We start from the raw sequence: 23,373 nt of genomic DNA on the forward strand, positions 1-23,373 counted from the left end.
TGATCTCACACACTCAATGCAACATTAGTGGGCCCAGCCGTTCTTCCAACCGACTCATCCTTCCACACAACAGTGGAGTACGAGCCACTAGGCAGAGTTTCTTGGAGAAATCCACACCCTGGGTATTGGTCCATTTCTCTGTTTGTTACAGTGGCAACACTATATAGCTGTTCTCTAGTTCAGTGAATGCATGACTGACAGAGGAGGTGACACCAATGTGACCATATGTTTTGGGGAGAGGAGGAGATGGCGTTGCAAAGAGGCAGTGTGTGTTTTATCAGCCAAAATGTTCCCCGACTCTACACCCTTGAGTCACTCCACTTTGCTTCAAAGAGTTGCCAGCCTTAAGAGCCTGTGTTCCTTTTGGCTTTTCCCACAAGCATAATTCATCTCTCCATAATATTATAACACATCTTTATTTTCACAGTGCTGTTCAACACCATTCCTGGCAGTCACATCAGTCAAAGGGTCTAGTCAAAATTGAGAAGGACATAGAAATGAGCAATTCAATAATGCTGAAGGCCATCAACATAGTCAAAACTCCCTGTAATAGGAGAAAAAGAAATGAAGAGTCATGGTCTTAGCACAATAATGGTTTTTCTGATGGCAATGAGGTAGCAATACCTGGGAGAAGGATCCCTAACATGTCTCAGGTGTATCTGATGCTTAGGAAGCTAATCAGTGGGGGCTCATGACAGTATACACAGTACCACACAACACAGCACCACACAACACACAGCACCACACAACACAGCAGCACACAACACAGCACAGCACCACACAACACAGCACAGCACCATACAACACAGCTCCACACAACACATAGCACCACACAACACAACACCGCACAGCACCACACAACACACAGCACCACACAACACACAGCACCACACAACACAGCACAGCACCACACAACACAACACCGCACAGCACCACACAACACAGCACCACACAACACACAGCACCACACAACACAGCACAGCACCACACATCACAGCACCACACAACTCATAGCACCACACAACACAACACAGCACAGCACCACACAACACAGCACAGCACAACACCACAACACAGCACAACACCATACACAACAGCACCACACAACACAGCACCACACAACACACAACACATAGCACCATACAACACAACACAACACAGCATCACACAACACAGCACCACACAGCACAGCACCACACAACACAGCACAACAGAACACTGCACACAGCACAACACATGACATACAGCACAGCACCACATAACACAGCACACAGCACACAGCACAACACAGCACAACACAACATAAAATAGTCTACTTTCTAAATTATGTGTAGGAAATACTCCATTTCATAAATAAAATACAAAGAAATAATATCAAAAAATGATCTGTTGAAGGAGAACCAAAAGTTAAGAAACAGGAAAAAGATAGAAGCAAAAATAGAAAAGAAAAGAAAAAGAGGGAAAAGAGAAAACTACAGGCCCAGAAAAAGAGGAACATGTAGAAAAAGACACATAAAAAGAAGCACAGGCTCAGCACCATTTTGTGTCCTTTTCATCATTGCTAAGGACCTTTAAAATGTTATATCCTGACCGCTAACAGCACAAATAGGCTGCACACCTTGTTAGGAGTTCAGAGGCTCGACACACTCGTGGTTAGCCTGTGATGGTTAGTAAAGATGACTATGGTTGACGTCCTGTTCTACAACCATATTCGCCTACGTGTTTTGACTATAGGATGAAAAACTGTTTAGAGTCACATGGTTTTTAGTGCACACATAATATATAATATCCCATAATGTACGTAGTTGCATCATTCATTTATTCTTTTGTGACAGGAAATAATTCATTTCCTCTTCCTCCTCTACTTTTCTGTTATTTTTTAAATTTTTATTGGGGAATATTGGGGAACAGAGTGGTTTTTTTTCCAAGACCCATCAGCTCCAAGTCATTGTCCTTCAATCTAGTTGTGGCGGGCGCAGCTCAGCTCCAAGTCAAGTTGTTGTTTTCAATCTAGCTGTGGAGGGCGCAGCTCACTGGCCCATGGGGGAATTGAACTGGTGGCCGTGGTGTTATGAACACTGCACTCTAACCAACTGAGCCACCCGGCTGCCCCTCTTTTCTGTTTTTGTTTGTTTGTTTTTACCACACTGAACAATGATGCAATAAGTATTCTTGCACACACACCCTTACACAGAGGTGGTTTAATTGCTGTGGAGATAGACACCTGCATTAACAGGTATGTGTATCTTTCACAGAAGTAAATATCTCCTTGCTTTCCAAAATGATAGTGACATTTTCACATTTAACCACTGATATACAAGAGCATACTTTTCACCATTTTCCTACCTGTGATCATTTTTTAAACTCTCTAATTTCTGCCAATGTAGTGACTGTAAATCTTAGTCCATTGTTAATTTAATTGGCATTTCCCTGACTATTAGTGATTTTGAACGTCACTCTATGAGTTGGTTTGACCACTACAGTTGCATTTTTGTAAATTCCTTATTTATAATCTTAGTCTATTTTTTGTGTTCCTGACTTTTGTTAGTTATATTCAATCTTTGTATATATGAGTAAAAACATTAAAATTTTGCTGTTATCTACTTTAAAAATATTTTTCTAATTCTTTTACCATACCAGAGTTTATATGTAAATATATATATATATGTTACTCGTTTTTGCTTTCCAAATCAAGATACATTATACATTTCTATCACCTCAGTAAGTTCTTTTGTGTCCCTTTCCAGTCAATCCCCCTACTCCATTCAGAGGGAACCACTATTCCGATTTCTAGCACCATGTATTAAATTTGCCTGCTCATTTTTGTGTCTGAATTTATTCGTTCAGTATAATGGATTGACATTCATCCATGTTGTTGCCTGTATCAGTAGGTTGTTCCTTTTATTTGGCTGCTAAGTAGTATTCTATTGTTTGACTAATCACAGTTTATTTAGCCACTCTGCTGTTGATAGACATTTGAATTGTTTCTATTTTTAACGACAATGCATAGATTTGCTATGAACATTCTTGCATTTATTGCTGAGACATAAAATAGGTATATGCTTAATTTTGTAAAAAATTGCCAACTAGTTTCCCAAGGTGGTTGAACCATTTTACAATCCCTCCAAAAATGTATAAGAAGAATTCTGGTTGCTTCACATTCCTGCCAACACTTGGTTATGCCAGTTCTTTCAATTGAAGTCATTTTGGTATATGTGCAGTGGTATCTTATTGAATTTTAATTTCGTTTCTCTGGTAACTAATAATGTTGAGCACATGCTCACTAGCCATTAGTATATCTTCCTTTCTGAAGTCTTACTCATTTTATTTTTTTGTCTTTGTATTATGGATTTTCAGGGATGCTCAATATACTCTGGATATGGGTTCTCTGTCAGATATACGTATTGAGGAGATTATCTCCAGTTCTGTGCTTGCCTTTGCACTTACTTTTAAAAAAATTGAGCTATAATTGACATACAACATTGTGTAACTTTAAGGTGTACAATATATTAGTTTGATATATTTATAATTGGAATATGATTACCACCATAACGTTCATTAGTTAAAATCTCCATCACATCACATAATTATTATTTCTTTTTTGTGGTGAGAACATTTGTAATCTAATTTCCTAGCAACACTGAAGTATATAATACAGTATTGTTAACTGTAATCACAAAGTTATTATTAGATCTCCAGAATTTATTCATCTTCTAACTGGAAGTTTATACCCTTTGACCAACAGCTCCCCAAATCCCCCACCGCCCCCAGGCCCTGGGAACCACCATTCTACTCTCTGTTTCTACAAATTTGGCTTTTTTGGATTCTACATGTGAGTGATATCATATAGTATTTGTTTTTCTCCATCTGACTTAGCTCACTTATCTGACTTATCTCCTCAAGTTTATTGCAAATGGCAGGATTTCCTTCATTCTCATGGCTGCATAATATTCCACACATACATATTGGAATAATATTCTTTATATATATTATATATATCTCACATTATTTATCCATTCATCCATCAATGGACACTTAGGTTGTTTCCATATCTTGGCTATTATAAATAATGCTGCAGTGAACATAGGGGTGCATATATCTTTTCAAATTGTGTTTTCGTTTTCTTCAGATAAATACCCAGAAGTGGAATTGCTGGATCATATGGTAGTTAATTTTTTGAGGGACCTCTGTACTATTTTCCCATAATGGCTGCACCATTTATATTCCAACCTACAGTGCACAGCGTCCCCTTTTCTCCATATCTTCTCCAACACTTGTTATTTCTTGTCCTTTGTTATAATAGCCATTCTATAAAATGAGAGGTGATATCTCATTGTGGTTTTAATTTGTGTTTTCCTGATGATTCCTTGTGCTGAACATCTTTTCATGTATTTGTTGGCCATCTGTATGTCTTCCTTAGAAAAATATCTGTTCAGATCCTCTGCACATTTTTTTAATAGAATTGTGTTGTTTTTTTTGCTACTGAGGTGTATGAGTTCTTTATATATTTTATATATTAGCTCCTTATAAGATATATGATTTATAAATATGTTCTCCCATTCCATAGGCTGCCTTTTCATTTTGTTGATGGTTTCCTTTGCTGTGCAGAAGCTTTTTAATTTGTGTAATCCCACGTGTTTATTTTGGCTTTTGTTGCCTTCGCTTTGGGTGTCAAAAAAAAAAAAAAAGTCATTGCCAAGACATATGTTAAAGAACTTACCATCTATGTTTTTTCTTTTTCTTCCCTCTAGAAGTTTTATCATTTCACATCTTACATTCAAGTCTTTAATCCATTTTGAGTTGATTTTTGTTTAAGGTGTAATAACAATGGTCCAGTTTCATTCTTTTGATGAGGCTGCCCAGTTTTCCCAACACTAGTGGGAAGACTGTTCTTTCCCCACTGTATATTCTTGGCTCTTTTGTTGTACATTAATTGATCATATATATGTGGGTTTATTTCTAGGCTCTCTGTTCTGTTCCACTGATCTATATGTCTTTTGTCAATACTATACTCTTATGATGACTATAGCTTTGTAATATAGTTTGAAATCAGGAAGTATGATACATTTAGCTTTATTCCCCTTAAGACTGCTTTGGCTATTTGGGGTCTTTTGTGCTTCCATACAAACTTTAGGATCCATCCTGCTCCCATCCCCATTTCTGTGAAAAATGCCATTGGAATTTTGGTACTCATTGCATTGAATCTGTGGATTGCTTAGGTGGTATGGACACTTTAATAATATTAATTCTTCCAAACCATGAGCAGGGGATATCTTTCCATTTATCCATGTCTTCTTCAATTTCTTTCTTCAATGTTTTATAGTTTTTAACTTAGAGATCTTTCAATTTTTTGGTTTCATTTATTCCTAAATATTTTCATTTTTTGATGTGATTGTAAATGGGATTGTTTTCTTAATTTTTCTTCTTGGTAGTTTGTTATTAGTGTTAGAAATGCAAGTGATTTTTGTATATTGATTTTGTGTCCTGCAATTTTACTGAATTCATTTATTCTAACAATTATTTTTGGTAGAATCTAGGATTTTCTATATATGATATCATGTCATCTGCAAACAGACTGATTTACTTCTTTTCTGATTTAAATGCCTTTTATTTATTTATTTATTTATTTATTTATTTATTTATTTATTTATTTATTTCCTAATTGCTCTGGCTAGGACTTCCAGCACAATGTTTAATAGAAATGGTGAGAGTGGCATCTTTTTCTTGTTCCTGATCTTAGAGGAAAAGCTTTTGGCTTTTTATTGTTGACTATGATGTTAGCTGTGGGCTTGTGATATACCTTTTATTGTGTTCAGGCACATTCATCTATCTCAACATGTTTAGAATTGGATTTCTTTTTCATAGAAGGATAATGAATTTTGTCAAATTCTTATTCGGCATGTTTGAGATGATTATATGATTTTTATTCTTTATTATGTTAATGTGGTATTGAGCCATCCTTGCATCCTGGAATAAATCCCACTTGATCACAGTATATTATCTTTTTAATATATTGTTGAATTCAGTTTGTTAATATTGTGTTGAGGATTTTTTGCATTTACATTCAACAGGGATATGGGCCTGTAGTTTTCTTTTCTTGCAGTGTCCTGGTCTGTTTTGGTATCAGGATAATGCTGACTTTGTAAAATGAAATTTAAACCTCCACTTCTATTTTTTGGAAGAGTTTGTGAATGATTGGTATTAATTCCTCTTTATAGTAAATGTTTGGTAGAATTCACGAGTGAAGCCATCTGTTCCTAGACTTTTCTCTGTTGGGAGGGTTTTGACTACTGATTCAATATCCTTATTAATATTAATAATTAGTCTGTTCAGATTTTATATTTCCTGTATTTTAAAATGGGTATTTGTTTTGTTTGCCAAATGTGTAGGAGTCAATCAGCTGGTTTATGGATTTCTTTCACAGGGAATTGTTCCATATATAGCTGTAAATTTGGTGTGTTCATGAGAGGAGGGGAGTTTAGGAGCCTCCTATGGCACTGTCTTTAAAGACTGCCTATGATATTTTATTATAGCAGGCTAAGCAGACTAATAGAAAGTCCTAACTCCTGATGTTTTACTTTCTTGATATGGATATTTAGATAATTTATTTTTCAATACTTCTTCTTTTTCAATGTTTCAAATTTAATGGCATAGAGTTTCCTCTAAACATACTTTAGTTGCATCCGATAAAATTTGGTATGAATATTTCATTATCATTTTATTTTAATATATTTTTAATTCTTCTTAGAGCCTTGCACAGTTTAGAATTTCCAAGGTGTTTTGGAATTGTTAGTTTTTTTTTTTTTTCCTGGCATCTAACAGTTCCATTGTATTCAGAGAACATAGACTCCTTTCAGTTTCATTGAGAATTGTCCTATGGCTCAGTGTGTAGTTTTATTGAAAGTGTTCTATGTGAAATCTTTCAATTATTATTTGTCAGTTAACATCTTTATTTCACCTTCACTTTTGATGAACATTTTAACCAGGCATAGAATTCCAGGTTAATAGTATTTCATTTGAGCACTTTAAAAATGTCTTTCCATTATCTTCTGGCCTCCATCAATTTTGTTCAAAAGTAGTTAACAGTATTCTGCAGTTCTTCGGTGCAGTCTATTTTCTTAATTGTCTTTTTCAAAATCCTATAATTTTATTATCTTTCTGCATATCGTTTCAGTTACTAAGAGGTGTGTGCTAAAATTTCTTTTGATGATTTTACCTTTCTCTACTTATGTTTTTAAGTTTTGTAAGCTTTCCTCTTAATATTTTGAGCTGTGTTATAAGGAGAAATCAAACCTAGAATTGTGATATTTTTCTCATGGATTGATCCTTTATCATTATGAAAGTCCCCCTATCCTGGAAGGCTTTTTGCCTTAAGTTTATTTTTTTTGTTATTACTATAGATAGATGCCTCTGGCAAACATTATGCAGTTTTGTTTTTTTTTAAACTCACTGTGACAACCTCTGTTTTTTTAATTGGAGTAGTTCACATTTAATATGGTTACTGATATATTTATATTTAAATATCTCTTCTCATTATTTATTTTTAAAATACTCCATTTGTTATTTTTCTCTTTGCTTTCAAACTTGAATTAATAAACTGTTTAAAAATTATGTTTTGATTATTCGAATTTATCATTTGTCTAAGCTTACTTAATCTACATTAAAAAATTATTTTTCAGACGAAATCGGGTGCATTCAGGGTGGTAAGGGAGGAGTGGTAGATGAGGGTAAAGAGGATCAAATACACGGTGATGGGAAGAGAACTGACTCTGGGTGGTGAGCATACAATGTGATATACAGATGATGTATTACAGAATTGTACATCTGAAATCTCTGTAATTTTACTAGCAATTGTCACCCCAATAAACTTTAATTAAAAAAAAAGAAAAGATTTTTCAAAGTGAAGACCATGGAAATTACCAACTGCCTCTTTAACTTACAAAAGATTGACATCTCAGACAATGCTAGGATGTAAGAGAATTCTTTAATTCTATTTATACCCTTCCTGCTCTTATGCCATTTTGTCATTTAAACACCACAAAAAATTACTATTTTTTTAAACCTTCCAGATGTTTTTAGTTTTATCTTCAAATTTGCCATTTTCAATGCCCTTTATTCTTTCAAGCAGTACTGTGTTTTCCTTTGGTGTTTATCTCATGTGATTCCCTCTGCTTAAAGAAATCCTTTAGTATACCCTTGTAGTGCAGGTTTGCCAATGCCAAATTTTTTCAGTTTTTGTTAGTCTGATATTTTCACTTCAACTTTACTTTTGAAGAATATTTTCCCTTACGTTTTATGCTCAATTCATTTTCATCAAGTGTGCCATGAAAATAAAATAGATTTTTAAAAAATCTTTTCAACAAATGGTGCTTGGACAACATGCAAAATGATAAAATTGAACCGTTTCCTTGCACCATACGCAAAAATTAAGATGGCTCGTATAGCTAAATACAAGCACTAAAACAATAAAACTTTTAGAAGAAAATACAGGAGTACATCTTCATGACCTTGGGGCAGGCAATGGTTTCTTAGATACAACACCAAAAGCACAAGCAACAAAATAAAAACAATAAATTGGACTTCATCAAAATTAAGAACTTTTACTTTGCAAAAAATGAACCTTAATGTATGCAAATTCTTAAAAATCTTTTAGGTAATTAAAGAATGCCAGAATGTAAATTAGACTGTGACAAAGTAATCTAATTGTCTCATACATATGTAAAATAAGCTCACCAACGAGGGTTAGGGGTGGAAGTAGGTGCTTAATGAAGTTGCTTTGGAAGTTAATGGAGTCTTTAAGACTAAATGCAAAAGTAACTAACTGTAAGCACTGTTTCCAATGGATTTATCAGTTAAATATAACTTGTCACTTATATTTATAAGTTATGTTTATCTATTTGATAAGTTATAATTTACTATTTATAAATTGTTTCCCATGCCGGTATCATTTAACAATCTGGCACTACTCTGCATGTATAAACTAATTGAAAAATTAAGGAAATGGATAGAGGATGGTGGGAGTGAGGTTTCTTACTGTTGGAGGGGGAGGTTACAGATAACCAATGGGGAGGGGGAACTAAAATGATCCATGTAGTGATGGATTAGTGCTGTAAACATCATTATGAAACTCAAGCCCAGACTAATGTAAATGTTGATGGATACATAAAGAAATATTTATAGATGTGTGTATGTACATGGGTTAGTACACACACATATTTCCTGCTCTGTCAGCTGGGAGGGCCTCAGAAGCAATGGTACGTCTGTAGCGGAAAGTATACCTAGTGCTCATACCTTGGTTTCTAATACCATTCTCCAACAAAAGGAACCAGAGCTCGTTGGAGAATTGGCCTATTGTAGGCCTAAGGCAGGAGATATATAAGAGGAGCCTGGAGAATCTTGTCATGCCAGAAAGTATGGAAACACTAAAACAAACCCTCCACCCCCCACCCGTCACAATATAGGGATATGTCAAAGGATCACAGGAGCCAACTGAAAGAGCTCCCAATGGTTAAAATTGAAAAATTTGCACAACAAAATGAATAGTTTTCGATCATAACCCGAAGTATAAAATAAACACCCATACATCCATACTGACATAAATACATGATTAAATAAATAAATCAATAGAGGAAGAATAGATAAATTCTCAGTTTAGAAGAATTTAAAATAATTTAGGTATATGCTCTGTCTTCAAGGAGTTGGCACCTAACTCCCCGCTGTTTTTTGCCCACAGTGACTTCATTCCAAAGACTACAGTATAGAAAGGGGGGAAAGCAGTAACTTGATACAGAGATGTATTCAGTTTATGAAGATGCATCAAGCTGTACACTTCCTAAATTTATAAAAGTTTAAAAAATATGTTGAACACTTCAACATTACATCTGTCTTTTTCTGTGGAAGTTCTCTTTGCAAATGATTCCAGGAAAACCGATTGACCATACAAACTGAATTTATCAAATGTTCTGAGGTCTAAGTCTCAGTAGGGTCTCAAAAATATGAGTATAGAGAAAAGAATATATATATAACCTGAAAGGATAAATTTACTCACAGGGTCGTCCAGGTAAGGACTGGTCAGATGTTGTAAACTAAACAGCAATCTTACTTTTGAAATACATACTTCTGTGAAGAATTACATGAGTGTGAATTATAAAATGTCAAAATAGGTTATTTTGAACGGAAGGCTAGACCTACACCCTGGAGGGCCCTGTCGTACTTCCTTCCAGTTACTATCTCTCCCAAGGTAGCCATTATTCTAATTGCCTATTTATTTTTTTTAAAGACAATCTGCCATTTTTCACTGGTTACTTAAAATTTTTCTTTGTCTTTTGTTTTCTATATTTTCATTGTAATGTTTCTCCGTGTTTGGGGTTCACGGGACCTCTTGCTTATTTGGGCTAATACTATTCATTGGTTTAAAAATCTGTCATTATTTTCTCTTTCTCATTCTCTTCTCTTTATAATTCTAATCAAGTTCACGTTAGACTTATTTACTCTGTTTCATATCCCTACTCTTTCTTCTGTATTTTTTTCTCCATGAAATGTGATTCATTCTGATTTATCTAGTGTGTAGTATCAAATATTGTACCAAATTTTGTCAGAGTTTTGTGAGTCTATTGGATGTTCCCCCCAGATAACCTTTGGTTTTGGTTTTGTCAGATGCTAGATGCACCAAATACCAAGTTCAAATTCAGGCTTGTGCATTCTTGGCTCACCCAGTTGATGTCTACTAATGGTTAAAATCCCAGTGGGGGTGGGGGATGAGAGGATGTAGTCAGGGACTCTGGTCTGTGCACACAGTTTGTCAAGGACTTTTTCTTTCTCACTCTGTTCAGTAAGTTTTCTCTGCTATTATATGGCGGAGTACTTTGTATGTCTTTTTGCCTTTACCTGAAGAGTGTTAATACTCTATCAAGGAATGTCTTTTCTATGTCTTCCTATCTTCAGTGGACTTTGGACCTTGATTTCTTTTTCCTTCACTCCACTTAGGCTGGGAATAAGATTCCAACTGAGCAGCCTTGGCAAGTGGCCTTGAGGTATAAACAGCTTTATTGCTCTTTTACTTTCCATTGACAGACTTCAAGTTAAACTTTCATCTGAAATTTGATCTAGGAGTTCCAGATCACTTTTCACCTCTTCAGTGCTTGTAAGGTGTTTTAAATTTTTTTTTTTCAGTGTAGCTTTTTTCTTTGTTTTCAGAGAAGGGTTGATCCACACAACCCATTTCACTATTACCAGAACAAGTCTCTCTATTTTCTTCTCTTCTCCTGTTTCTGGTGGTCCTGGTACATCCAAATGCCCATTTTAAATATTTTACTTCTATTAGGACCCCCTTTTCAAAAAGTTAGGCAATTAGTTTTCAACTTTCTCAGCAATTTTTAATGGGTCTTACTGGCTATTTTTTTCTCTTCATGTAGATTCATCTCTTTTACATTCCTTTGCACTAATTTTAGTGGGATTTTAGAAAGAGCAGAAATAAATGCCTGTTTTCAGTCTACCCTGTTTTATCGGAAGTCCAGTCTAAGTATTAAAACCCAAACCATAATACTCCACTCGTGATTCCAATGTACACCCAGGACTGTGAACTACTACCATACTGCTATACCTGCATTTTTCTCTTAGCATATCACTTTATCGTTTATATTATACTCATTTGATGTACATGTGTTATCTCCTCTACTCATCTATGAATTCCTAAAGTTGGAGGTTATAATGTGTTTATTTTTCTATTCTACAGTTTCTGGTATAATGTCTGTCAGCTACTATGATCTCTGGAAATGTTTGTGAATCAAAGAAAATACATGTGTCTGCAACGTTATTTGGACGGTGCTGATTGGGTGCGCATAAGTCTTTATGACCAAACCCATTACTCCTCACCTGAAAATGGCAGCATACTTACAATGAATAGGGCAGTAACAGCCTTGCACTCACTAACTTCTCCAGCATAGCCACAAAGGTAGTTTTGATCTACAATGAAACCAAATGCAAGAAGAATGATTCCAGCTATTGCTGCCAGGGCACTACAAAAATTCATTGATCGGCTCATCTTCACCTGAAAGAGAATAAGAACATAACACAGTGGCTCAGGCCCAGTCTGAGTTGACGGAACAATGGGTGGGGAGACTGGAGAGCAGGATTTTAGTCACAGCGAGGCAATGCCGCGAAACAGCTGTGTCATCTCGTGTGAGTCACTTTAGCTCTTTGGGCTTCCGGCCCTCATTTACAGAACGAGGGGATCCAGTGAACTTTTAATAATCCTCCCATCCCCCATAAACTGTGCCTAAATCCCATTTAATTGGGGGAGGGGTACACACTGGACAAATGAAGCTTCTTGGGGTAGCATTGCATTGCATTTTGATGCTCTGGTAAAAGTCATGACCCATTTACATGCTGGTTTTATGACTGTTTAACTAAACATTATATTTATTGGCAATTTTTATTTCTTCCTAAAACTACAAATCTACAGGAGATATCCTTTGCTGAAAATAATTTATTGGCTTATTAATTAACATCTCATATCTTCGATTCTTTGAGCAGAGTAAAAATATCCGACTTATGATTTATCTGTAAGTTAGAATTTTGGATTCATTGACTCTGTATTATTTATTTTTTAGATTCTGCTTATCAGGTTTATTTATGTTGTTTACAGAGTGTCCCTATTATATGAGTCAAACTACAGCTTATCAAAGTCTCTGTCATGAAATAGGCACCAAAAATACCTGGAGAAACAATGATGAGTTACTGAAATAATGACACCCATTCTGTCGTTTAGCTGAAGAATTTGAACAAGTCATTTATTCTATACCTCAGTGTCTTTATATACAAAAATCAGAATTATACTAGTTGACCTAGAAAACTCTCTATGAAAAAAAGAAGTAAACAATACTGATTGGTATCAATAATTGACAATTTGTGGAATTTTAGTGGCTTAATGATTTTCCAAATTCATTTCCAAGGCTAGAATGAATTATTTATTTCAAAGTTATAAATTTTTAATAAAAGGAAAATATAACTCACCAGAGTTTCTGTGGTTTTTCTTTCCAATGCAACTAGGAAGGCTCCAGAATTAATGAACTGTTACAAAGAATAAATATCTTAGCTATGAACATGTCTAGCTGATATTAAAGAGTTCTCACAGACTTCTACATGTTTCTTTTACAGACTCTCCTTCGTACTTCACACAATCCTCAGGGGTATGACAAGGGTGAGATGCTTTGTATGGTTGTCCATAAATGAATAGTAGACAAAATACTAGACTAGAAATTTGCTTTAACCTTAACTATTTATTTGAACATGATAACTTGTTTTAACCTCACTAGGCTTTAGTTTTCTCATCCATCTCCCTGAGTAGCGACTGCAGACTCAGCTTGGATTTCCTGACATACTGTAGTCAAATCAGTTTACAATCAATATGATCAGATTCCATTATTTTTCTAAGAACATCCTTCTCACCCATTTGCAATCCAATGTGCTCTCTTGGATGGGAACATAGGTGGAGTTGGAGCTAATATTCTGGGAATTCTGAAAGCATCCCAAGCATTTTCATGGTGGTGAGTCATCTGTGGTATCACCATTGTCTAGCAGAAACTTCAAATCCGATTACAACACACCCATTTTTAAATTTCTAGTTGCATTGCCTGGTATTTCTATAGCTTCATCCCTTCACTCTTAATCTCTGCACTGAACTCTTACAGTTTGCAGAATAGAAAGTGTTCTCCTATGCCTTAAGCTTTTTTCTCATGTTTCTCCTTTGGCATACAGCAAGATATCCCTACACACCCTGACATCCAACCATCTCCACGTCCCTTCTCTGTATATGTCCTCATCTGATTAACTTCCTTTAAAACTCAGTCAAGCTGGAAATGTCTCTGGGCAACTTCCCCTCTGTTTTGTAGGTGCTTCTCCTATTGAGGCAGTTTGTGTGTCCTCTATCACCACTCATTGCACCACATGGTAATTGATTCTCCACTCAGCTGCAACCTTGAGACCAGGACTGCCTTTTCTCTGAATCCCTATACACTACCAATTCTCTAGCACTAAATTAATATAAAATAATGTTTATTGAATGTGATTAAATGTGGTCTAATAAATGCGTCTGTGCAGCTCAAAGGTACATCTAAGAAGCCTTCTCTCTTCTCTGAAGACTAAATTGATCCTTCATCTTGGCTTACATAAGCACTTTCTACATCTCTGTGATATCATTTGTCACATTGCCTGGAAATGATCTGTTTACATGTTTTCTTTCTTGCTAGACTGAGAGGCATTTGAAGGAAGAGCTCATGTATTATTATTTTTGTTTGTTTGGTGTTTGTTTTCCCCCCAGTTTTACTGAAATACAATTGACATACACCACTGAATAAGTTTAGGGTATGCAGCATGATTTGACTTACATATATCATGAAATGATTGCTACAATAAGTTTAGTTAATATCCATCATCTCATATAGATGCAAAAAAGGAAAAATAAAGAAAGAAATGTGTTTTTCCTTGTCATGGGAAGAACTCTTCGGATCTAATCTCTTAAAAATTTTTGTATTTATCACATAGCAGTATTAACTGTAGTCACCACGTATAGGGTTGTAGATTGCATCCTTAGAACTTTTTTCTCTTATAACTGGAAGTTTATACCTTTTGACTACCTGCATCCACCTTCATCCTTCCCTCACTCTCTGTCTCTGGTAACCACAAATCTGATCTCTTTCTCTTTCGTCTTCTTTTCTTTTTTTAGATTCCACATATAAGTGAGAACATACAACATTTGTCTTTCTCTGTCTGACTCATTTGACTGAATATAATGTTCTCAAATTTCATCCAGGTTGTCACAAATGGCAGGATATCCTCTTTTTTATGGCTGAATAATATTCCATCCTATCTATCTATCTATCTATCTATCTATCTATCTATCTATCTATCTAATATATCTATGTCTATCTAATATATCTATATTTATCTAATTACATCTAGATCTAGCTCTAGATATAATAACTTCTTTATCCATTTGTCCATAGATGGACACTTAAGTTTTCTCCATGTCTTGGCTATTGTAAATAATGCTGCTATGAACATGGGGGTACATACATCTCTTTGACATAGTGCTTTTGTTTCCTTTGGATATATCCCCAACTGTGAAATTGCTGGATCATGTGGTAGTTCTAGTTTTAATTTTTTGAGGAGCCTGCATACTGGTTTCCATAGTGAGGGCCCACATATTATTAACTTTGGATCCTCATTGCCTTCCTCTGTGTATCTGGCTTATAATAAATAGTAACTAATTTTGAATGAATGCATGGATAAATAACCTCAAGACACACGGAAATATTCCCAAAGGAACTTTAAGACCCAATATGAAATGTCAGTGACTCTGATGAATTAATGGGGAAATAATTTCAACAAGGTTGATTTTTGTTTTAACTTTTCAAAGCCTATCATGCAACTGAATGTAGCTCATTTCATAACTAAGAATTCACTAATATGCCTGTTAGTGAAATTTGGCTTCAAATTTATATCGATTGACTATACTCACCAAAATGGAGCTCCAGAATGGATATCCTGTAACAAATATAAAGGGGAACCTTGGGTATGGTTTTTCAAAGGTGAAAAGAAAAATAACTCCAAAGGAAAAGTTCAGCAGTCCAAACAAGATCTGGATAGCCTGTAAATAGAGGAAAAAAGACATGGTGAGGAAATAGCAAAATGGTGGGTTCTTTTGAAAACTTAGAAGATCTCCTTTTCGTAAAAGGATTTGACAATTTCCCTCTTTTATAAACAAGAGAAGGATAGCAAAAGTCCCTTAATGATGCAGTCAGGTATTTTCTTGATCCCTGTCTATCTGGTATTTGGTAAAAGGTAAAATGATTTAAATCAATGCTCCTGAAAATACAGCCCATAGATCAGCAACCATAGGATCACCTGGGAATTAGAAATGCAAACTATCAGGCCAAATCCTATACGAACTGAATAGAATCCCTAGGTTAAAACTGAAAATAGAACTACCATATGATCCACCAGTCCCACTTCTGGCTGTTTATCCAAAGGAAATGAAATCACTACCTTGAAGAGATAACTGCACTTATTCAGTGCAATATTATTTACAATAAGCAAGACATGGAAACAACCTAAGTGTCCATTGATGGATGAAAGGATAAAGAAAGTGTGGTGTATATATACAGTGAAATACTATCCAGCATAAAAAGAGAAGGAAACCCTGCCATTTGGAACAACATAGATGAACCTAGAGGGCATTATGTTAAGTGAAATAAGTCAGAGAAAGACAAATTTTGTATGATTTCCTTTATATGTGGAATCTTAAAACATCGAACTCATAGAAACAGAGTAGAATGGTGGTTGCCCGGGGTGGAAGAGTGGGCAGAATGGAGAGATGTTGATCAAAAGATATAAACTTCCAGTTAGAAGTTTTGGGATCTAAAGTACAACATGATGACTACAGTTAACAATACTGTATCTTATACTTGAATGGACTATGTGAGTTGAGCTTTAATATTCTCACTAGTATAAAAACAGAATGGCAATTACATGAGGTGAAAGATGTGATAACTAAAATTTTTGTGGTAAACATTTTGCAATACATGGGTATATCAAATCATCACATTGAACATCTTAAGCTTACACAATGTTAGATGTTCATTACATCTCAATAAAGCTGGGGAGAAACCTCCAAGTCTTTAGCATACAAATTCTAAAGTTTGAGAAGCAGTGGATTCTAAATCACTGGACCAGCCTGGCCTCAAGCAGAAGCGGATTGTCAGAAAACCCTTCTGTTGACAACGAGTCCTCTGAGCCTGTGGAGGAATTTTCACATCCCTGGGTTCAGAGCACTCCTCATCTTTTTTGTTTTTTCTTCCTATGTTACTACAAAAGCACTTTCTACACCTGTGACACTACAGCACCAAGCAGTGGTTTGACAAATGCTAGGGAAGATTGATGAGAATGACGTGAAAAATGGAAGGTGTAGAATGTATGAATCTGTATCCTCTGATCTCTTTTATTCCCAGTCCACCTTCTCAGTCTGAGTACAATCTCATATACTCTCATAGTGAATTTTCCTTTAAGTAGGTGAGCTCTAGACGATATTATTTTCCTCAACTCCAGACCAACATTTTTAGCTCCTGTCAAACATCTCCACTTGAATGTCCCACAGTTACCTTATATTCAATATGTCCAAAAATGAGTTCACTTTTGTCCTTTTAAACCTTCTTTCTGTGTGTTGTACATTCTATGGGTTTTGGTAAATGTGTAACAACAAGTATCCACTGTTCCACTGCAGTACAGAATAGTTTTCCTGCTCTAAAACTCCTCTGTCCTCCATGTGTTCATCGCTCCTTTCCCCCTCCATCCCCTGGCAGCCACTGATCTTTTTATTGTTTCCATATTTTGACATTTCCAGAATGTCCTGTAGTTGGAATCATATAGTTTATTGGTTTTACAGCCTGATTTCCTTCACTGTGCGTTTTAGGTTCCTCCATGTCTCTTCCTGGCTTGAGGACTCATTTACTGTGAGCACGGAATAATATTTTTTGGTATGGATGTACCACAGCTTATCTTTCCATTCTGATTTTTCTTATTTCTTAATTTGTATTTTTTAATTCTCTTATATCTTTTAATTCTAGTTTGTTTTCTCCCAGCTTTCCTTTGCCATATTCAAACTACGCTACCACGTGCTTTTGTTCATGATGCTTTCTCCTTCTAGAATATTCTCCCTCTCTCTTCTCCCTTCGTTTCCACTTATTAAAATTCCATCACTTCTTCAGAGTTCAAATTAAATGCCAAGTGTGCCATGCTGTTGCCTTATCCCTTTTAGATTGTACTAACTGTTCTATCTGGTGGGGTTACTTTGCCCCACCACCAACACCATTTATGGCTCTCGTTATATGCTACATTGAAGTGGTTTGTTTGTTTGTTTGTTTGTTTTTTGTTTTTTTATTGGGGAATATTGGGGAACAGTGTGTTTCTCCAGGTCCCATCAGCTCTAAGTCGTTGTCCTTTAATCTAGTTGTGGAGGGCACAGCTCAGCTCCAAGTCCAACTGCCGTTTTCAACAGGGAGCGCAGCCCACCATCCCATGCAGGAATTGAACTGGCACCCTTGTTGAGAGCTCGTGCTCTAACCAGCTGAGCCATGCGGCCGCCCCTGAAGTAGTTTTTAATATTTTTATTTTATTGCTTCTAAATTGTATATTTCTTCCCTCAATGAGGAAAACTAGGTTGTATTTATTTCTGTAACCCTTATAGTGTCTAACATAGCTTCTTCCACATAGTTCAATACATGTTGTTAAAATAATTTGAACTCTGTAGCAAACGTTTGGACACCATTATAGTCGAAAGACACTAAAACAGTTTAAACAGATGGACCTCTTGCATGTCAGTGGTACTATCTTTCTCTACTTCTTTGTTTTGTTTTTCTGAAAAAAAAAAAAGTTAATTTCTTTCTGTTTTCCATACTTGGAGGCTGGGGATTGAAAGGACAAATATTTTCTAAGACAGGGCAATATTACAGCCTCAAACATACCTGAATCCCCACATTGTCTGAAATGAGGATTGGTAAATAAAAGGTAATTAATATTCATGAAATGGTTAGATGCGTGGATGGAGAGATGAGCACTTACAATATCAATGGGATTTTCTGCAAAAGCCACATGTATAAAAATATCATGTCATGTTGTCAAACTGAATTTTTAATTTTTTAATTTTTATTTTTTTAAAGAGAAAAAAAGTTTTTGTTAGGGAATATTGGGGAACAGGAACTCAGGGCCCATCAGCTCTAAGTCATTGTCCTTCAATCTAGTTGTGGGGGATGCAGCTCAGCTCCAAGTCCAGTTGCCATTTTTGATCTTTAGCTGCGAGGGGGCACAGCCCACCATCCCATGCGGGAATTGAACCAGCGACCTTGTTGTTGAGAGCTCGAACTCTAACCAACCGAGCCATCTGGCCACCCCTGAATTTTGATTTTTGATTGGAGAAATGTAAAACTGTAGAACTCAATAACCAGGATACAGAATCTGGTCTATTGACTTCAACTTGGTTTTCTCTTTCCTTTATTTCCCCTGAACTTGGCTGGAAAAATATCTCTGAGGTGCTCAGTTTGGATATTTTTACTTTGTGATCTTTAAGAGCCCAGGGACTTTGGCTTATTTGTTTTATACCTTTCTGTCCATGGAACGTTGTACAGAAATTGGTATAGAAACATGATACATACTTCCTGAATCGAATAGAAATGAATGTTGGAATTGGCTTCTACCTTAGAACATTGTGCCATCAGATATTTTTCCCTTTCTTCCTCCCCTTGTCCCCTGTCTTAGTTTAACCTTCTATAAGAAAATATCATAGACTGGGTAGGTTATAAGCAACAGAAATTTATTTCTCATGTTTCTGGAGGCTGGAAGTCTGAGAACAAGTTGCCAGTGAGGTTAGGTTGTGGTGGGAGACTGCTTCCAGTTGCAGACTGAACTCTGCTATCTCCTCACGAGGTAGAAAGAGAGTTAGCTAACTCTGTGGCCTCTTCTTGTAAGGGCACTAATCCCATTCCTGAGAACTCCACCCTTGTGACCTAATTATTTCCCAAAGACCATCTCCAAATACCATCATATTGGGATTAGAGTTTCAACATATGAATTGGGTGGACCACAAACATTCAGTCCATAACATTCTGCCCACGGTCCCCCCAAATTAGTGTCCTTCTCACACAAAAAATACATTCATTCTATCATAATAGCCCCAAAGTCTTATCTTGTTTCAGCACTAACTTTAAAGTTTAAGTCCAACGGCTCATCTAAATATCATCTAAATCAGATATTGAGTCAGACTTCAGGTACGATTCATCCTGAGGCAAATTCCTGTCCAGCCTGTGAACCGCTGCAGCCAATCCAGTTATGGCTTCCAAAGTACAATGGTGGCATAGATATAGAATAGATATTCCTATTCTAAAAGAGAGAAATAGGAAAGAAGGAAGGGGTGATCCATCAGGTCTTAAGGCTTCAGAATAATCCTTTATGGCTTGATGCTCTGCCTCTGGATCCAATGGGATGGTGGTCTGGTCTTCAGGAGCCACTGAGGTAGTGATCTTGTTCCTGCAGCTCCACTGGACAGAAGTTGGGTCCATAGGCTCTGACTGGCTCAGTCCCCAGGGTTCTGGTGGCTCTTCCCCCATGGGTTTTAGCAGCGGTCATCTGGCCTCTTGAAGCCCAGGTGGTAGCCTTGATATTGTCTGAATCACCTTTGGGATGGTCCTTCCCATGTCTTGAAGAACAGTGTGCATTCATGGCCCAAGAGCTCTAATGCCTCATCCTATAAAATCCAAGAAATCTGACAGCCTTCCTTCATTACTTCTTGTCATCTTTCCCTGACAGTTTGCCTGCTGAGGTGGCTGATTTAAGTCCTTGGTTCACACCCACACTAATCTCTTAATTAAAAGGCCCTTTGGCCATACCCCTCGTGTTCCCTTCCTAACACTCGCTCAGTTTTTGCAATATGGCTAAGCTGAGAATTTTCCAAATCTTTAAGTTCTAATTACTTTTGCTTAATAATTCTGTATTCAAGTCATTTCTCTCTTCTTGCATTTTACTGTAAGCAGTCAGGAGGAACCAAGCCACTTCTTCGATGATTTGTTTAGAAGTTTCCTCAACTAAATATACAATTTCATGGCTTGCAAATTCTCCCACAAAACAGTAGAACACAAACACAGTTCAGCCAAGTTCTTTGCCACTTTACAAAAAGGATATCCTTTACTCCATTGTCCAGTAATATGTTCCCCATTTTCATCTGACACCTCATCAGCATAGCCTTCCCTATCTATATTTCTACCATTATTCTGTCCAGGATGACTTGGGTATTCTTTAAGATGGTGCCTTTCTCTATGGCTCTACTCTTTTCTTTTTGAGCTCTCACTAAAATTGCCTTTACAAGTCCCTTTATGAAAATCTCAGCTTCTTCTAACATGCTCCTAAAAACTCTTCTAGTCTCTACCATTACCCAATTCCAAAGCTGCTTCCACATTTTAAGTTATTTGTTATAGCAGCAACCCACTTCTTGGTACCAGTTTCTGTCTTAGTCAATTTCAGCTGCTATAACAAAATAACATAGACTGAGTGGCTTATAAACAACAGAAATTTATTTCTTACAGTTCTAGAGGCTAAAAGACTGAGATCAAGGAGATCAGAAGACTGAGGTCAGCTTCTAGTGAAGACCCTTGTCTGGATTGCAGACTGCCGACTTATCTGTTGTATCCTCACATGATGAAAAGAGAACTAGGTAGCTCTCTGACCCCTTCTTACAAGGGCACTAATCCCATTTGTAAGGGCTCCACCATCATGAGCTCATTACTCCCCAAAGACCCCACCTTCATATTCTACCACATTGGGATTATGGTTTCAAATATGAATTTTGGTGAACACAAATATTAAGTCTATAACACACCTTCACTAGAGTTTGCATTGGGGCAAATCTTACTTACCCCAAAGAGTTTCACTTTTGTAGCAAGTATTTTTGGAAAGGGAATGCTAGACTCATAGGTTGTGGTTGTATAATCCATTGACTGAAATTCGGGAACAGTGACCTCTGGAGGAAATACCAGAAACACAGGTTTGTGTGCAGTGTTTGAATCCATGATAGAGTAGTTGATCTTTTGAAGTGAAAAACTGATTTAGTTGGTACTTCAGTCTAGACCATGTTCTTCTCCTGTACCAAGGCTATGTGGAGCACTGGCATTGTTGTGCTTTGTCTTAGAATTATAGAATCATAGAGTCACAGAGTCATGGAACCTCTGGACTGGTCAAGATCTCAAGAAGGTGAGTGTGTAAAAGGACCAAGTCTACCGGTCCGAGGACCTGACTGGTAGTCCTTGTTCAGTCAAATCCCTCTCTCTTGGTTTCAGCTTCCATATATGTACATGGATCAGGTTGGACTAGAAGATCTAGAAAGACATTTCAAGTCCCAAATAAATGAGTATTGTGAACATTTGTTCTAGTTCTTGATCTTCAGGCAGGTAGAGGACACCCCATAGGCCATAAAATTAGTTCACCACTGCTTGAAGTAGACATAGTGTCTATTTAGCCTGTCACTTTTGTTTTTTGCCATCTGATTTTATTAGCTTTAGCTATGAACAAACCACCCTGAAACTTAGTGGCTTCAAACAACCACCATTTGATTTTGCTCACAATTCTGTAGATCATATGGGTGGTTCCATTGTTCTGGTCCAGCTCAGCTCTTCTCTTTCAGGTTTTCTCATGCATCTGTGGTCAACCGGGGAAGTGACCAGAGCTAGATGATTTAGTATAGCCTCAATCACGTATCTGGCAGTTGGCAGACAATTTGTTCTCCTCTGATTCACAAATGTTTTTCAAAACTGTTGAATCATGTGTGCTAATGTCCCATTGACCTAAGCAAATTGTATGGACAATCCAGATTCAAAGGGTAAGGAAATAGACTCCATATCTTCATGGGAGGATGTGTACTGTCATATTACAAGGACATATGAGGTATGACAATTAAGTTCGCGAATTTGTCACAACGATGTTGCTAACCTTTTTTGATATCAGAGGGATTGTGCAGTATGAGTTTGTACCAACCGGACAAACAGTTAACCAAGTTTACTATTTGGAAGTGCTGAAAAGGCTGCATGAAAAAGTTTGACGAAAACGACCTGAACTTTTTGCCAACAATTCATGGCTCTTGCATCATGACGATGAACCAGCTCACACGGCACTGTCTGTGAGGGAGTTTTCAGCCAGTAAACAAATAACTGTACTGAAACACCCTCCCTACTCACCCGATTTGACCCCCAATGATTTCTTTCTTTACATGAAGATAAAGGAAATATTGAAAGGAAGACGTTTTGATGACATTCAGGACATCAAGGGTAATACGATGACAGTTCTGATGGCCATTCCAGAAAAATAGTTCCAAAATTGCTTTGAAGGGTGGACTAGGCGCTGGCATCAGTGCATAGCTTCCCAGGGGGAGTACTTCGCAGGTGACCATAGTGATATTCAGCAATGACGTATGTAGCAATTTTTCTAGGATGAATTCGTGAACTTGATTGTCAGACCTTCATCGATGAAGGGAAGGGAAGAATTGTGTCCATTTATACACTTTATTTTATCATCCTCTATTGTTTCCTAATAAGATCAGGTTTTCCTAAATTGAAAATCCTGATGTCACAGCCTCTAGCCACTTGCCAGTTAGAACGTTTTAAAAGACCATCCCCCTTATGATTTATTTTCTTTGAATTTACCATCTCTCATTCAATTTACCATGAACATAGAATCCTTATGGTATCCATCCTTTATGAAAATCCTCTGATATTGGATTAGTGTTCTCTGAGTTAAGAAATCTCTATTTCAAACATTTTATATATACCATTTCAT

At 36.6% G+C, this 23,373-nt stretch overlaps 1 protein-coding gene across 1 annotated transcript; it reads right to left on the reverse strand.

Annotated features, from left to right (window-relative positions):
• Nucleotides 1-457: 457 nt before the first annotated feature.
• On the reverse strand, nt 458-21,614 carry MS4A5 (membrane spanning 4-domains A5). The gene is made up of 5 exons (XM_033119247.1): nt 21,462-21,614; nt 15,521-15,649; nt 13,015-13,071; nt 11,897-12,049; nt 458-544 (listed from the first exon to the last, which is right to left on the reverse strand). The coding sequence occupies exons 1-5, from the start codon at nt 21,612-21,614 to the stop codon at nt 458-460; spliced, it is 579 nt and encodes a 192-aa protein (XP_032975138.1).
• Between the last annotated feature and the right edge of the window lie 1,759 nt (nt 21,615-23,373).

Source organism: Rhinolophus ferrumequinum, chromosome 11 (assembly GCF_004115265.2).
Source record: "Rhinolophus ferrumequinum isolate MPI-CBG mRhiFer1 chromosome 11, mRhiFer1_v1.p, whole genome shotgun sequence".
In the NCBI taxonomy this organism is placed as follows: domain Eukaryota; kingdom Metazoa; phylum Chordata; class Mammalia; order Chiroptera; family Rhinolophidae; genus Rhinolophus; species Rhinolophus ferrumequinum.